This window comes from Lichenostomus cassidix, chromosome 5, assembly GCF_008360975.1.
Source record: "Lichenostomus cassidix isolate B80296 chromosome 5, HeHo_3.0, whole genome shotgun sequence".
NCBI lineage: Eukaryota > Metazoa > Chordata > Aves > Passeriformes > Meliphagidae > Lichenostomus > Lichenostomus cassidix.
Window position 1 is genome coordinate 57,792,438 of NC_139486.1, and position 18,115 is coordinate 57,810,552.

The 18,115-nt window shown below is 40.0% G+C and overlaps 1 protein-coding gene across 1 annotated transcript; it reads right to left on the reverse strand.

Annotated features, from left to right (window-relative positions):
- Window positions 1-10,437: 10,437 nt before the first annotated feature.
- Window positions 10,438-12,372, reverse strand: FANCF (FA complementation group F). Its single transcript, XM_085063251.1, has one exon. The coding sequence runs from the start codon at window positions 12,281-12,283 to the stop codon at window positions 11,087-11,089; it is 1,197 nt and encodes a 398-aa protein (XP_084919377.1). The 5' UTR covers window positions 12,284-12,372; the 3' UTR covers window positions 10,438-11,086.
- Window positions 12,373-18,115: the final 5,743 nt, after the last annotated feature.

Consider the following 18,115-nt stretch of genomic DNA (forward strand, 5'->3'; position numbering starts at 1 on the left):
AAAGAAAAACAAGAATCAGTTCACTGCTTCCCATGGGCAGGCAGGTGTTCAGTCATCTCCAGCAGAGCAGGAACCCATTATGTGCAATAGTTCCTTGGGAAGACAAACACCATCACCCCAAACATTGCCCTTCCTCTTCTTCCCCCACTTTATATCCTGAGCCTGATGGCACATGGCTGGAATATCCCTTTGGTCACTTGGGGTCACCTGTCCAGCTGTGTCTCCTCCCACTCTCCCCCAAACCCCCAACCTCCTCTCCAGCATGGCTGTATGAAAATCAGAGAATGCCTTGGCTCTGTGCAAAACCTCTGTTGGTATGGCTGCATACAATGTGAACTTTGCTCCCATTTTATTTGTGTAGAATTGAAGGTATTTTTTTTTCCTAAACTGATAGCTATTGCAGGAAAATACCACCAAAATTTGCTGCTCCTGCTACAAACCACCTACTGATTTTACAGCATGGAAATGTTTCAGATTCTGGTTACCTAAGAACTCTGCGTGAGGTGTGTTTGCTTAGGTGTGAGAGAAAGCTGAATTAAAACAGTTTATCAGCAAACACACCTAATGCTATTAAATACTGCTACAAGTTCAAAACAATAGTAAAGGCAGGAAGAGCTCACTTTCAGGAGGTTACACCTCTTGACACTAATGGTCAGAAAGCAAATTTTAAACTGTAAAAGAGATTTTAACACGTGTCAATCCTGGAAGTCTTAAACAGTTATTAATTAGATCAATGCTTTGTGTCCCAGGCAGTTTCACTCTTCCAAAGGTGGAGAAAAAACAGTGCCAGCAGTTTTGTACCAGTGGGATATTCTCAAAGGAGGAAGCACCCCCTTCTGCCCAAAAACCCAAAGAAATAAAGCCCTTAGAGAATGAAATCATTCAGTAACTGTTTTGGAAGTGAATCAGGGAAGGTATTTTTTAAAATATCCATGCAGAAATAAAAACTGATGGAACAGTAAAATGCCATCTCGGAAAGTATGTCTAAAATTGTTATGTTTTCTGTTTCTAGAAGCTTGATTCTAAGTGGGTGTAACTGATCATAGCTCTGTGGGAATTCCATATTAGCTGAAAATTCAGTTACTGAATCATAGAAATTCATACTTGAGTAGAAGAGATAGAATTAAATTCTATATATGCCTGAGAACATCAGCATGTTTGCTAGTAACAGAGCTGGCTTTTAATGCTGCCTTTCACCAGTAAAGCTAAGGAGGAAAAAAATAAAAACCAATGACTGCGCCATGAAAAATTAGGAGAGAAGTATTTTATAGACCTTTGTTAGTTTAGCTGTTATGAGGCTATTGCCTAACTACCCCACACTAATTTTATTGGCTCACAGCAGATATAATTTGAAAGTATTATGTTACCCACATAAACCACGCATATGGCTCAGAATGTCAGCATAATCTGTCTGTGGGAAGGGTAATGTATGGCTCCAGAACAGAGATGGTGGATATAAATTATGCAAGGTATTTTCTAATCCCCATAATATTTCAATGAATGGGACAGTCATTATGTAACAAGAAATGTCTCCTACACCTTCCTGACAGATGGGACAGGAATATTATTGCTTTCCCCTGTTCCTTCAGGGCAGGTCACTCTCTCAGTTCACTACAGTAATGTTGTTACTAATTCTAAAGGCTTCATCATTCATTCAGATTTCAGCATTTGGTTGTGGTGGAAAAGCTACCATTTTCCATTTGCTTCATGTGAAGTTAATTACCTTTTACCACAGGAGTGCCAAAGGAATAAGAAAGTCACCTACAACAGTGCATGGGATGAACAGTTTTGTTGGTAAGATAATATGGCTATCAGCTTTTTCTTAAAAATTGCTTTTGAACCACTGTGAAACATTCAAAATATCTCAGTCTCCTAATTAAACAAGGACAGGTTTGCAATCAGAGCCAGGATATCTGCATCAAGTAGACAACTGCCACAAGCTCCCTGTATCACTGTGCACTATTTGATTTCTCTGTGCTTCACTCAGCAGACTGACACCAACATTATATACTTTCTTTAGAACTTAGTCAAAAGATACAACTTTTGGATAATAACTCTAAAGTGAGTGTATTTTGCATTTGAATCAAGAATTTCGCAATCCAAAACCAGGTTTTGATGGTAAAAATGCTGCTAAAGTTACTTTTCCTTTAAAAAAAATAAATAGTATGTCCAGAAGTACAGGCAGGCCTATAGACAGAGATTTTGTGAAAAAGTATTAGCAATAATACAAATAGCATGGCAATTCATATAACACGAAATTTCTGTTTTTACCATCACAGATAATAAACTCTCTTCTCTCAACCAGTTGCATTAGTTGGACCAAACCTTTTGGTCATGCTGTATGAATGCAACAGGCTCAAAAAGGGAGACTAAAATAATCAACATTTCCAACCTTTGCAGTGACAATTCACACTACAAAATATGAAACTAAATACAAAAAGAAATGAAACCTAAGGTCTCTTCACACATTGTTGGAAAAAAGTCCCTTCCAGACCTTAATCAGTAGCTGAACTTTTTAGCTCCTATATACGTGCAATGTTCTCTGAACACTAAAGTCATGATGTTCAGCATAAAGAGCAAAAGGCCACTGTGTCTGAAGCTTTTGGAGTGACAAGAGCACATCAGGTGTGTTACAGTTGTGTGGCACAGCTGCCATGATGATGGGAAACCTTTGCATTTTAAAAGCTCTGTATTTTAGGTTTATTTGGATATGTCTTTAGGAAGGCTGAAGGAAAAAACTTCATCCCACACATGGCTTATTTTTCTGTAACTAGAAGACAAAAGAAAAAAAAAAAGGAAAAAATTATTTTATCTTTTATGTTTATTTTTATCTATTATATGTAATTGCTGTTGGAAGAAAAGGGAAACATTAACATAAGAGCATCATCTCTGCCAACAAACATTAATTCTCACTAACTTCTGAGAATCCAAAACCTTTTCAAGATGTCTCTTTTGCTAACACATACACTGTTTTAAAATAAAGATTCTTGATTCAGCTAATCCATTTCTCAGGCCAGCTTCATGGGATGTAGGTTGGTATTTTTTCTCACCTCAGATATCTTCTAAAAGAAGTAAGAATTTGTTTACTTGTGCTCATCATACTCAGTGATGGAGAAATAATACTCACGCTGTCATTTCTTCCAACTTATAGTGCAAAAGTCAAACTATATTTCTATAAATCATTGTCTTGATTTGATATTGCTTATAATTTGTTGTATCTTCTCAAATAGCAGTAAAGATGATAATGCAGTAAAGGCATGTGTTATAGCTTTGCAAATAAATGTAAAAAGGACTGAACAAAGTACATGGTAAAAGGCATTTGGAATCCATGAGCTCCAAGAGTTTAGATCAGCAGATCAGTGAAATCATGGTGAAACAAAAACACATGCAAGTGTTTGGAGATCACACACTAATACAATGCACACATACCCAGAGAAGAGGGCCAGCTCACTGAAGCATTACAAATCCAAACGCAATCACTTTCTTCTGCTTAAAGTGCTCTACGAGGAACTGAAAGGTTAATGAGCAAGGTGGCTTTAATTGCTTTTTTCTAAATACCTGGCCCATAAAATAAACATACCTGCCTTTAAAAGCTCCATATTCCAAAATTTCTATAGTAAACATTCTCTGCTGGAATTTTCTATTCGTGGGACTGGACTATAAACAGGGATATAATATCTTTAATAGGTTGCAGACACCATACTCTTTTCAAATATCCTGACTTTGCTAGAGGCTATAACGACAACAGAGAAATAGCTCAGATACCACGGGGAGCAATTTGTCAGTGCCGTGCTCAGGGTGCAGCATTTTCCTATTGTAATTAGTGGCAAGTGCATGCTCACCATTACCTGAGAGCTGCTGCAGTAATTCCAGATTCAGCCAGATGTCCAGTGACTGGTGGAGTGTGCATGTACATGTGTTTGGATAATGCACCTTCTGAAATTGCTCCTCTTAGTCCTCTGCAATTTATTTCACGTTTCCAACAGTGAACTGGCAGTGTCAGCAACACGTTGTTGACATCACTGAACACAGACAAGAATTATTTATGCCATTTTTCCCCCTCTCAGATTGAAAAGGTATAAAATTGTCATATGTAGAAAACCATAGGACAAGGAGAAAGTCTTACAAGACCAACATAGATGCAAGGTGTGAGGATGAGAATTTTATGTTACTCGAGTTGACACCATAGGAATCATTCCTCAGTCACTGAAATATTTTTTTTCACATAATAAATTTTTTTATAGGAATGGATGGTCCTACACATTTGTATGGTCTTCAAAAATTAAGTCCAGTGTTTCTTCCTACTTTGGAGGTGATATTGTCAGCTGCATTTCACACCAAAATTCATGCTCTGCCTAGCTCAGTTACAGCCAGTGCCACAAATCCTGAATCCTTCTTTTAACTGTTTTAAGCTTTCACTTCTGCTACTGGATCTCATTTGTGCTTTTTGGGATAAATGACAGTTTGATGTGCTGTTTGCAGGTGGGGGGATGTCTCCTCATTGAATTTTGACTCATTCAAAAATAGGGGAAAGTATTTGACTCCTTCAGCAGTACACTAAGAAACTCTAGTTTTACATTCTAGAAATTATTTTCTGCATTATGGTCATCTTAGTGTTCCCTTGATGCATATTGTCTTTTAAGATGAACAGGATTTGGTACACATTTATGAAGAATAAAAGGGAAAGTGTTTTTGTTGCATTAGGGAGAGAGCCAACCTCTTAGCAAAAAAAGCAAAACACTGGCAAATTGGAGGTGAATTCAGTGCTCAAACTAATTTGAAGCAAATAAACAAGTGATGGGTCAGATTATTTCATTGGTGTAATTAAAAAAACGCCATCATCATACTCAAAATATGTAAAAAAACTAGACAATAATTAAATGATGACATTTGCTTGCATATCCCTTCCAATGCCTGAAGATCCCTGCATTGCTGGCAAGACCCTTCGCTTCCTATATATACTTTATATTTTTATCCCAAAACTAAAGCTTGAGCAAGGCAAATTATCAAATACCTGAACTCAGCAACTTTCACCTCAACATTAAGAATGATGAGTCTGTGAGAGACAACAGTACCCAATTTTTTGTCAATAGCATAGTGATTTAAAAGCCTTTTCTCCAGGGCATGGCATCTTTTCCCAGCTGAAAGGGCAAGCTTAGGCTATTGCAATGTTAAGCAGCTGATGAATGACCTTGTGGTCACACTTGTTTTAGGGATTGATCATGTCCAATTAATTCCTAAAAGAAATCAATTGTTCTTACCTAGCTCATTTACATTAATAAGGAAATATTAATGACTCTACTGCCTATAAGTATTGGAAAGAGAAGCTGCAGCCACATTTCAGCCTACTGGTCTTTAAGGAGGATTCATTATCTCCTCCTATGAGACCAAAACAAATACATTTTTTCCCAGTTATTCAGCATTAAAATCAAGTATTTATCCATGTATTTAACTGATAATTGAATCATAGCAATTAGTCTTGCATTGCAATTAGTCTTGTTGGCTTATTTTCATGGATGTAATATTTATTATGCACCATAGAAAGCACAGGAGAATTTTCTTTCATTGCTAACTTTATTTTGAGAGAAGAACTATGCACAAGAACTCAAGACCACAATTATGATTTCCTGTTCTGAGTCCAACACACCATAAGAGGAATAATGATACAAAATGTGCAGGTAAAAGCAGAACATATTTCATTCCTGGAAATTATCCTCAGGAAAACATTCAAACAATCTTTGTGGTGGGATTTAAAACTCATGACAATTGCCAAAAATCGAAGTAGTGCTTTATCAAATGCTGGGATTAGTGTGTTTGTGAGTTACACGCTATGAATAATCCAGGTCTGAGCATTCATCCTGAATTTTCTTCCCAGAGGAAGAAATATAATAGGAAGGTGCAGTTCAAGACAAAATTCAGAATGTGATTGCTACATTTTTCTGTTCAGTGCATATTGCTACGATTTCTGGTAAAATGTACTAGTTAAGTGTTACAGTAAATTGATCACATAATACTGTGGAATTTATCATGTAATAGAAAAGGAATTTAAGAGCTGCATACCTAATATTATTAATAAAAAGGGCCTGTGGATAGAGACAGTTAGAGGATACGGTTTATATTATTACCTGATCCTAGATTACATTAAAGAGATGGTAAAATTAGAATTGCAAGGACAAAATAGTCTTTCAATAGGATTTTTCCATTGGAAATTCTGACTGGGTAACACAAATATTGGTGTTTACTCTCTGCATCTCTTCTGCTCCTAGAAATGACCTGTGAGTTTGGATCCTCCCCTTGGATCAGAAGTCCAAGCTTATCTGTGCAGAGAGGCTCTGCTGCCACCCTCTGTGGTGTCTGAGGTGAATCAAAATACTAGCTGTAAATAAAATGCCAATGACTCTAAAGATTTAGGGACAAAGATCTCTAGTTGTGAAAGAACTGACACAATGGAACACTCTTGGCATATAATCAAATATATAAAATAATATCAGTAACTCTAAGGTACTGGCTCCCAAGGAATTAAAGGGGTGTTGACACATGAATCGTCAATATTGAAGTAGTAGCTACTTTTACCAGCTTAACATCATTGTAAGCTGCCTTTGAAAAATGATCAAAGAGCATGCACCTTATCTAGGTGTTTATCTCTGGTCTAGTTCATTGCTACAGACATTTTTTTTCATTCTGAGACTTTTTTAAAAGAAGCACATTGAGGAGAACAAGCATGTCATTTTTTTCCAGGTTGTCCATCATCTCTTAATTTGAAATTCAGTACTGGCACATAACTGATTCATAACGAATTATGTGTTTAGCAAAAAAAATATTTTATTCCTCATGAGATCGATACAATACTGAGAGCAAACTGCTTGTGACAAGGATTTATATTATTAGTGGATAAAAAGCTAGTTTTCCAGACCATGCTTGTGATTATTCAAATCTATTATGTACCAGGGCAGAGATGATGCTGTTCCTTTGGTCTCACCTCTATGAGACCAGTCCCTATTTAAATAAACAGCTCCCCATCCCTGCACACACAACTACATTTCTCATGCACTGCCTTCATATCCTTGCCAGTAAAACCACTGATCAAAGTGGTCATTTGGGCACACAGAGGATGAGTGCTTAAGAAGAGCAGCCAACATCAAATCAAAACTCTTCTCACCTTTTTTTTATCACAACATTACCAGCCCAGCGCTGTCCCCAGCAGTAGCAGAGCCATTCACTTTTGCTGAGGGGGAAATCTACCCTTTCTCAATGGGTCTTCAGAGGTGAGCAGCCTTCCACCTCTTCTCCTCTCCCTTTCCACTTGCATTGTATTTATTTGGTTTTTTTAATTCTGCTCATCAAACTAAATAAACTTCTCAAGTTCATGGTGTCCATGTTGTATTCTGAAAGGTGATGGTGTAGGACCTTTGCTGGCACTCTGCAATGGGTCATTCATCCAAACTGTCACAAGGAATGGAATTTAGCTTGAAATCTTCCATTTTTCAGAAAAAGCAGAACTAAAATTAGCCATACAACTTTACCTTAACTTTCTAGTTAAACAGTATCTGAAAATGTTACTACCATGTAATCAAAATGTTAGTCTGCCTTCAGGACCTAAAAAATATTCACTTACACATGAGAAGAAAAAAAAATTACCCTTTGCTGTCACTGAAAAAAAAAAAAGAAAGAACATTAGGCCCTTATTCACCTCTTCAGGAGAGGGCTGGGGGAAAGAAACCTTGTGTTCAAAAAAAATTCATGCTAATGCATTGTTCACAATCAGGCTTTTATCTGAATGGTACCAATTTGCTAATACTGTTTTCCTAAATTAACAGCTTATTTTACACTATTTGTCTTTATTTTAGTATCTGCATACATATTGCAAACTACTAGAACATATAATTTGCTTTCTTCTAGATTTTGCTTAGTGCAAGGAACAGACATTTCACATGAAAACCAGCAACTTTCTATCCAGACATCTCTTAGGGTAGTTACCGCTCTATTTGACAACGAGTAAATTTAAAAAAAAGAAAAAGAAACATCAATAGCAGGAAAATATATGTGTCTCAGCTATTAATTGGGCAAGTAAGATGCTCCTGATGCATTCCACAACCCTTACCAATCTTTTGAAACACAAGCATAGCAGTTTCTTCAATCATCAGTTAATAAACAGCAGAGATGTTTCTCTTTATTAATAAAAAAAAAGAGGGAGGTGACTGGGGAAGAGGCCTTAGCCAGTCATTTACAATATCTTGCTTTTCACAATAGTTGAGATTGTCAAGAGTTTGCAAGTATGAGCTGCAAATACATAGAGGGAGGAGGGTACAGACATCACACTTTTTCCTGTTTGGACTTTTATTAAAAATGGAGTTCCATAAAAAACTAATCATCATTTGCACAGCTACCTGGAGAAATTGACAAGCACACTGAAATACTAGGGAATGTGGACCAGTGTATTTGTTCAATGAATGCCATATGGATTTTGGAATTTGGTAATCAGGGATCTGGCACCTCTTTACAATGTATTTGGGACAGATTGGAACATTTTTGTGAAATTGCTATAACCAGATGCTTTTGTCTCACTCAGGTTAAACTACCTTTCGCTATCCGTGTTTCTATAAGGGAGACAGAATTGGAACTCAAGTATACATGGTCTGTACTGTCTCTTGCCCAACTATGCCCATGATTATTGCTTTAATTTCTTAATAAAGTCACCCTGATGGGCCTATTACTTCCTAGCTATGCCAGTGAAAGATTCTGTAGTGGCACTTAGCTAATAAAAGGTGTAATGACACATTACTTGAAGACATCTGTCTTCATGAACTGGATTTTTTAACACAAAGCTTATCAAAATGCAAGATGTGAAATACTGCAAGAAGAAACTCCCTACAAGGACCTGATTTATTCTAGAAATAGTTAAAAGCTGCTAAGAGACTTGATTCATAGTGAATATTCTGAGTATAATTATGAAATATATTTACCCTGACAAGCAAAACTAAGACTTAACTCTCATTGAAATTTGTCCCAGACACTCAGGTACTGGGAACAGTAGGTTTTAATAGTTGAGTTTTGGTTTGATACTATAACATTTGTAAGGTTAGTGCAATATTTGATAATCATCCTTAATGCATAGCTGGGGAGAAGCAAATGACTTTGACATCTTTGGGTATATTATTCATGAGGAACCTCTGATAGCAAAAAGTACTCTAACAGACAAAAAAATCTCATGCCTGTTAAAAGCGTTAAGAGCAAGCTCAAGTGCAGAGTTTCCATCCCAAATGCCAAAACTACATAACACAGGGAACTGTGGCTAGACAACATAAATTCAAACTTCATGCTTTACACTTCGAAGCAGTTTTAAACACTGACAGATTTCAGACGGACTTTTAGACAGATTTCATATTCTTTTTGATACCACAGAAATACTGACTCAGGCAGGAGGTCCACTGACACACTGGGGTCTTTGAAGACTGACCACAAGTTCCAGAAGGGGCAACTCCATGTAAGACAGAACAAAACAACTGATACTGTTGTAGCTTTTAGAATATGCTCTCCACAGATCTCCATAACTGCATTGTCTCACTGACACAACATAGCAAGGAATACAAAGAAAAAAGTCATATTTTTGATAGGTTAGTAGCTGTCCTTCTAAGTATGTAAAGGGTGCTACCCCTAAGTATCTCTTCTGTTTTAGAATAGGGGAAGAATAAGAACTTATCTCTGTCTCTAATTACTTCTGTACAGTTTCAAATAAGCATAATTTCTTTTCCCAGATAAACAATATTCAACCTTTGTACTAATTGCTTCCATTTCAAAACCACAAGATTCCTCCCACTCTAGTTCTGCCATACAGAAATATCTGCCATAGTTATATACACTATTTCTTGTCATAATAAAGACTACTGCTCTAATTAGCTTCAATACAGTTTATGTATTTAATACCTTGTTTTCTTTCTTTAAGCTTATAAGCCAAAGTGGAGAACCTTCTAACCCATTCTAAAGGGCTTTTGCAACAAAAGAAAGAGATATCTCAGTTGATCTTGAAACTAGGAATATGGTCTACAGGAACTCTGACAGGTCCTCCACACAAAAGATTAATGAATAACTTATTTTACAGTAGTTCCATATGTTTCCCTCATCTTCCTTGACTATGGTCTTTTTACAGTGCTCACTTTTGGTTAGTACTAGTTTACAAAGCTAAATATACTCATTACTTGTGCACTACAATACTCATTTTAATGACTGTGAAAAGGTAGAAACTACCCAGTTCAAGTTTTCCTCACAGACACAGGTAAAACATAAAATAACAAAGGAAAATATTATATATACTACATAGTACATATTTTATATACATCATGATATAAAATGTTGTATAAATATATATAAAAATTATATATAATATATATATGGTATATACATATAATTAACAAGTCTGGTGTTCATTCACTTTTCCACCCCACAAAGCAATAAATTGTGTGATAAACTATGGAAGTGGGAAGAAAACCATACAGATCATCCTACATTGTACTGCCACTTTCTTAGGAAATACTTGCATATTATCAAATAACATAACAACTAATAAAAGATTTTTAATTTTAGAACTTTTCCAGAAGCTTTCCAGTTGGTTTCCTCTCACTTTCTTCACTGAGCACAGGCCTGTGTCATGTGCAAGAGCTACAGAAGCATGGAAATAGCCACCAGAGCAGGCAGCTCAATGAGGACAACTACTGCTAAACGAACCTGAATCTGGGAGTTTCACATTTGAGATTCCACCCTCCCTTCGAGCTTTGGGTCAGCCTCCAGCACTTAGAGAAATGACCACCATGACCATGTGTGAGATTGTCTAAGCAGAAAACTACTCCGTATTTTAAACAGAAAGGATTTGATTTTATTTTATTAGCTAAATCATCATCAAGTACTGAAAAGGAAGACATTTTCTGTGATGATCAGAAATGACTGAGCAATTACAAGAAATAACCGGGCCCCCCTGAAAGACTTCAGAACCACTGTGATCAGCAGTCAAAATAACGCTTGGTTTTCAACAAAGTGAGCTGTAGTTGTCTTGCCTTTCACATCAAACAAAGTTAACCAGATCTGCTTGATTTTATAAGTGTTCATGTTGCCTTTGTGTTCGCCCATTAGCACTCAATTTCTCCACTTCCATCAGTAAGTCAGTCCACACACTTAGGCCACAGACATTAAAGTCTCCATCCTGTGTCTTCAGGAGTTTCAGAGCAGCTTGTGTCTGTTCCTTAAGCAGCACAGACCCCTGGCAGAGGCAGCAGAAGCGCTCCCTTAATTCTTCCCAGGACAATTCAGCTTTGTCAACACAACCTTTAATCCACCGTCCCTGCAAGGGGTCATAGAGCAAGTGCCTTCCCCAGCCGGTTAAGAGGTCCAGATAAGATCTGCTGAACTGGGAATAGCGGCCAGCTAGGAAGGCAAGAAGGGAACCTGGGAGGCACAGGCAGAAGGCTGAAAACCGCTCCCGGCTGCCCAGCAGCCAGGCAAGCAGGAGCTCGGCGGGGCACCCTTCTGCAGCAGCACTCGCCTGGCTCCCGTCTGGGCTGCTCCCATCGCCATCCCCGGCGGCTGTGCCCCGCTCGAGCAGCTCCAGCGCCGCGGCCACCAGCTGGAAGGCACGGGGCTGGGGCAGCTGCTCCAGAACCCCGCACAGCACCGCAGCCGCCGCCTCCCCGGCCTGCTGCTCCTCCTCCCGCAGCCGCCGCAGCAGCAGCTGCGCCTCCGCCTGCAGCTTCGGCTCCGGCTCCGGCCCGGGGGCTGGCCGCGGCGGGCGGCGGGGCAGCGCCAGCAGGCGGGCGGCGGCCTTGCGGCGGGCCAGCAGCGGCAGCCCGCGGGGCTCGGGGCCGGCAGGCTGCAGGGGGCCGGTAGGCTGCAGGAGGCCGCGGAGCAGGCGCTGGCAGGCGGCGGGCGGCAGAGCGCGGTTCTCCAGCAGCGCCAGCCCCAGCAGCCGCGGGCAGCGGCCCAGCGCGGGGAAGCCCAGCGGAGGGTACGGCCGAGCCCGGTTCAGCCGCCGCCCGATGGCCTCCCGCAGCTGGGGCCGGGCACGGCACCGCTCATGGAGGTGCTGGAAATAGCGGGCCCACTGCAGAGCCCTGTCCAGGGTGAGGTAGTCCCAGTCCCGCACCAGCGCGGAGCGGGACACGGCCAGCAGCGCGGGCAGCTGCTCCACCTGCCCCAGCACGGCCTCCATGGCCGGCCTTGGTCCCTGCGTTTCGAGCAGTCCCGCCGGCAGCCGGGGCCAACCCGAGCCGTGCGGGGCCGGCCTTGCTGCCTCCATTGGCTCGGGGGGACGTCAATCGGAGCGGAGTGAGCTCTGCTCACAGCAGCGTCACTCGCCTTCCGCCCGATCGCTCAGCCGAGAGCGGGAAACTGAGCTGAGTTGGAAAGAGAAAAACCGAGCACGATTAAAAGCTTTTTAAAAAAAAATGAAATCGTTCCCCTCTAGGCCCTTCAGCATCTCCGTTGCCCTCCTTTGGATGCTCTCTAGTAGCGTTGTATTTCCATTGTATTTCATCCCCCAAACTACCCCCAGGACTCGAGGTGAGGTAATCACCTATCTCGACCGGCCAGTCTGTGCTCAGACATAGAACAAGATGGAGCATAGTATTCCTAAGTATTCCTAACCATTCCTAAAAAAGCCCATAAACCTCTTCAGGAGCAAAGCTCCCCTGCCCCACCTTTGGGGACAATTCCAAACGTCAGTGATAGCTCAGTCCCAGGGAGCAGGGCTGGCTGCCCATCGCCACCCAAGGCTCAGTGCTCTGCCAGGGGCTGGGCTCACCCTACTGCCGCACCAACTAATGGTTTCATCGCTCTTTAGTGATTGCCCAGGGCACCAGGCCATCTCCAAGTACCTCCCAAGCCTCTGCTGCCTACAGGGGGATGGCAGACACCTGCCCTGGCTACCCAGCTACAGATGCTGCTGGGGTTCTCCACACAGATGCCCCCAGACAATGTGCTGGAAACACCCTCACCGCTGCTCTCTGCAGCAAGGAGAGGTGATTCCTGCTCTCCTGCCAGCTCTGCCAGCTGAAGGACGAATTTTCACAGTGAGCAAGGGGTGTTAGGCATGGCTTTGCACAGCCTCTGTGTCGGAGTGACTGTTCCCAGCTGGTTGCCTAATGTCCACTAACTCAAGGGACTCAAATTCCCACTATTTAGCTGGGTTACATGTTCATTCCCTCCATCCTCATCTGCTGGACACAGCTATGCTCTGTGTTCCCTCACAGTGTGGGACTGAGCAGGCTGGCCTGGCTTCTGGCAGTTTCCACACCTCAGGGTTGCAGCAGTGGCATCCAGGTGCTGGAGCTGGTAGGTTTGGGAGCTGCTGGACGTTCCTCTGGAAGTTCACCAGCCCTGCAGCACAATCCTAGGCACCAGAGCGGGTCTGGAGACAGCAGAGAGGCCTGGAGAGGGCCTGGTGAGTGCCTGGTGAGCTATGGTGCTTTGGCTGAGCCCAGGGAGGAGGGCAGACACCTTTCTCGCCCAGCCTGCGAGGACATGGCCCTGTGTCCAGTCATGGGGACAACACTGCCAACCTGCCCAAGCAACTCCTTTAGCTTTCTGGAAGGCACCAGCAACACCTGGCAGAGTAAATGAGGTTTGAATGGAATTTACTGCAGGAACCAGCTACAGAAACCAAACTACAACACTGTGAGCTACAATACTGTAGGGCAAACCATAATGCTCCTTCTCTTGAAAGAGCGTTATGCATCCTCATGCAGAATGCATGTTCTATTCTATACATCTTAGTGCTGCAAGTAGTTTCCTCTGAGTTTGTTATTAAACAAATTGCATTTTTGGGTGATGGAGTGTGCAAGGACTCTTGGTAGCTGTAGGCTTGATGCTTTTGGTCACCTGTAGGTTAAGGGCCAAATACAGGCATTAGAGTGCAATTCTATGGTCCTTACTTGTGATTGAAGAAGCTTGTCACAACCCCTCAATATCTATTGATTGATATTAAACTCTCAGGTTTAATACAGCACATCTTGAATGAAGGGTTGTGGCACAGAAGAAGGAAAACAATTTCAGTGAATTCCAGTTTGGTAGGGATGTTTTTGGAGGTGTGTATGCTCCATGTCATAAAGAAGAAAAGAGATACTTCCCTTTACATCCGACAACTTTTCACAAGAAATCTTTCACGTTGGAGTTCTTTTTCTTTGTTGGATAAAGCACATGGGTTTATATCCCGTGAATATCTGTGTATGTTTCAGTTGAAAGAAATCAAATGATCACATTTGCAGCACCAGGAAACTGACAAAAGCAGTTTGTGAAAATCTAAGTAGCATGGAAAAAACACTATTATTGGAATAGTCTTGCATGTGAAAGGAGATGGCCAGTGTCTTCCTGTGGGTCTCTGTAGAGCTGACTGAAAAATTAAATTTCCATTTTATGAAAAACTCAATATTTCAGCATTGGTTTTATTTCAACTTAGGGTGAAAATTCTAAATATCAGCATTTTTCATAAAAAGGACACAGATTGACATCTCTGTAATAAAATGGTTTTTGCAAAAAGACATTTTTGTATTTCTAGGTATTTCAGCAACTGCATTTAGAGTCTGCTGTCATGATGGGGATGCCTGTAATGAAAAATAGAGCCTAATATGAAGAAGCAGCAGACTTTTGCATTAGAAAATTTTTTCAAGGAACAAACAAGGTGTTGTTGTGACTGCTGTGATCCTTCTACACTCCAATAGCCCATAAAAACCATAATTCTTTTTCTACACTTACTGTAAAAGGAACTCCTTTTCTTCTCTGAAGCTTGTGTTGTTCTTATTTGAGAACCTGGTCATTCTCAGGATATGCATTTTAGGATCTTCCACTGCAAGAGTGGAATGTATTTTTCAGTTGATTGATCTGCTGGTGCTGGTACCATGTAATAGTCCAATGAAATTGAAAAATGTGGTTTCTTCCTTACAGGTGAATTATTTGCATATGACTTTTAAGAGCTCGTACTCTCTTTTCTATGACTAGTCTTAGCTATAGAATGGTGAGAGGATTTTCAGATAGCACTGTGTGCAGAGGGTGCTTTCCTGCTTTATTTGATTACTTTTCAAAAAAGAAACCAAAAGTTTACCTCTGACACATAGGTCTTTGTTTAATATCAGCCTGCTTTCTCTATTAATGAAGCTTGTAGTAATCTCTCATACTGTCTCAGGGTGTGTTTGGATGTGTAGTTCACGTTATGTAAACTATGCAGTCTCTCTATTTTTACCTAACAAGAAGTGAAACCCACAATGACACCTTAAAGAAATCTTACAGAAGAATTATCACTTCATTACAAAGTCTGAAAAAACCCCTCTTTGTTTTGTCTCATTTAAAAGCAAAGTAGAAAATAGAAGAGAGAGCAGGGTGTATTTTAAATGATAGGATAGAGCACAGAGTTACAATCACAACACATTGGATTGTTTAAATGTCTGCTGTATGCTTCTTCTAAGTAGCTGTGATAATATGAACAGGGGTGTCCAGTGTTTCTTGTATTGTAAATTTTGCTTCTGTTTTGTTGGTTTGTTTGATTTTTTTTTTCCTCAATGAAGTCCACTTTTTATTTTTTCTTATTTAATCTCTAAAATGAGCATTAAAAGAAGAGTTTTGAGGGTATTCATCTATGGTTGTATTAAGCTGAGTAAATGTTCCTCCATCACAACTTTTGATTGATAAGGTACATGGCAAAGAAAGTGGCTGAGGAAGTAAGAGAAGTGTCTGTTAGATACAAAAGTCTGGGAAGTCATTTTCACAGCTCCCTGAAAGCAAGCCCATTTTTCAGTGAAGCACTGCAAAACAGTTTCACAAGCCTTGCATTTTATGTGAATTACTGTGCTGTTTTATCTAAGCTGAGAAGTCAAGTAAAAGATTCATATGAAGTTTTATGGAACTAGTGAGTTTCTTCACTCTGGTTACGGAGCCAGTAAAATTCACCCTGGCAGGAAATATCAGTTTTGAAGCAAAATTGGTCAAAGTAGCCAGAAGTCTGGATTTCATTGTTATATTTTCCTTCCTCTCAGAACTCGTGTTGGCTATAAAGTGGTTACATTATTTCTCCTGAATAGAAATTTAGGACATTGTTTACTCATTCTAACTGGCATCATAAAACTCCAAAATGGTCTTTTCTTAGATAGGGGGTGTTATTGTAAATTACAAAAGTTAATGCATTGAGAGAGATGTATGATCAGCTTCTATATTTCTGGCACTAATATTCACTTTTTAACTGTAAGGAGGTTTGTTTAGCTGCCTCAAATTGTGTGTTAGGCACAAGTTTGCCACCCTTAATATCTTACATGCAGTGAAGACTCTGAGCTTGTAGAATTTCTTTCTATTTCTGCAACTCAGTGGAAAACTGAGGTTATTAGTCAAGTCACTACCTGGCAGACTAAGTCACCTCTTCCATATCCTCTGGTGAGGTTCTTAGATTGATTTTTTGGTGTGTCATCTCAAAAAAAGAGCAAGGCTGTGGTGGGCTTTTGGTGTGAGAACAGATCAAATTGTGTAAAAAGGTGTTGAACCTACAGATTTGCACATCAGCATGAGCCTCAGACTGTACAAAAGGCACATCTGTCATCAGGGGGATTTCCTCTGAAACCTCTTTGTAAGTCCTGCTTGCAGTGCATCAGTGTATTAGCAGCAATGCCCATTTGGGATGAATTTAGACTGATTTTAGTGACTGGTGTCAATGGTCAGGCGTCAGTTTTGCAATGCACAGAGTGAAAATGGATTGAAAATCAGTGTGTTGAAAGAATGCTATATATCACATGTCACTGAGATAACCTAACACCCACTCTTAATTAGGAATTTCACCTGTGTCTGGCTATACAAAAACTGAATTTTTAGAAAAAGTATGTAAAAAGACAGACTTTGCAGCCCAGTCCTATTTCTAATTTTGATCCTATGAGTCAGAACTATACTTGCAAAACTACTCAGCTAGGGTATAGCTCTTCAGCATCATCAACATAAACATAAGAGTAATTGGGTGGCAAACTGATTATTCTTCTCTGTGAATAATCAGTTAGAAGTGAAGGTAGCACAGATGTCAAAGTTCCCTTGGACAAGATAAGCCTTGTTAAATGATCATGTGTGCACTCCAAAAGACAGTTGTGATTGTTATGTGTGTATTAGCTACAACTAGTTTTGGCTGAGGTTGTTTGAGTTAATGCATTTTTATTTGCTGTGGGATAAGAACATGCATTAATGTTGCTCAGCTGATGAATGGTGAAGTATTAAGCCGTGTGATTTGGTCACTTGTATTTGTTTGTGATGCCCTCTAGAGAGATTTAATTTGCTGCCTGTTGTGGGTGGGCTTGATAGATCACAGCATGGACTGATTATAGTGCTTGCCTACATGCTTTTTTCTGGTCTTCTTTTCCTTTAAGCCAAGAATGCTCTTATCTACTTATGTTAAGTACTTTTCTTATAGGAGGAGGTGCACAAATTCATCCTTCTGAACCATTCTTCCAGCTTGAACCCATTTTTGGGTACCTGTTGAGAACTATCTTAAAGAGCTATCTGTTTTAGAGATCATCTTATCAGAATCCTCTGAAAAGAATATTCCATAAAACTTGGGTCATAAAGGCTGGCAATGGTGAAAGGTTTGGAATTTTGATCTGTAATACTTTAGTTCTTGTATGAAGTGAAGCATACTGGGACTAACCCTAGTCTAGCATCACAGGTTTTGTATTGAATGATGAAGTGTCTGTAAGAGTATTGGATGAAAAAAAAAAAAGAATGTTTAAGAATGACAACTAAAGATTCTTTCCTACTTGTAGATTCTGCATATTTCCATGACACTTAAATTGCTATCATTCACAAGAGTTCAGGGAGATCTCATAAACACGTTTTCGTGTTGGATTTGCTTATATTTTTCATTTTACACAAAAAGATATATAAAACTCTACACAAGACAACTATGTTAGAGCTATTTCTATGTATGCCTGGGTTCTAATAAGAGAAGTAATTTGGATTATTCACCTTCATTGTCTTAATATCCTGAAAACGCCTCAAAATTGTCAGATATCACTCCTTTGCAGCTCTGTACAGTGTCTTTATGAATAATACATGTCTGTGTATTCAGAGAGAGCCACATTAAAACACACATATGCACATGCTGGGTAGACAT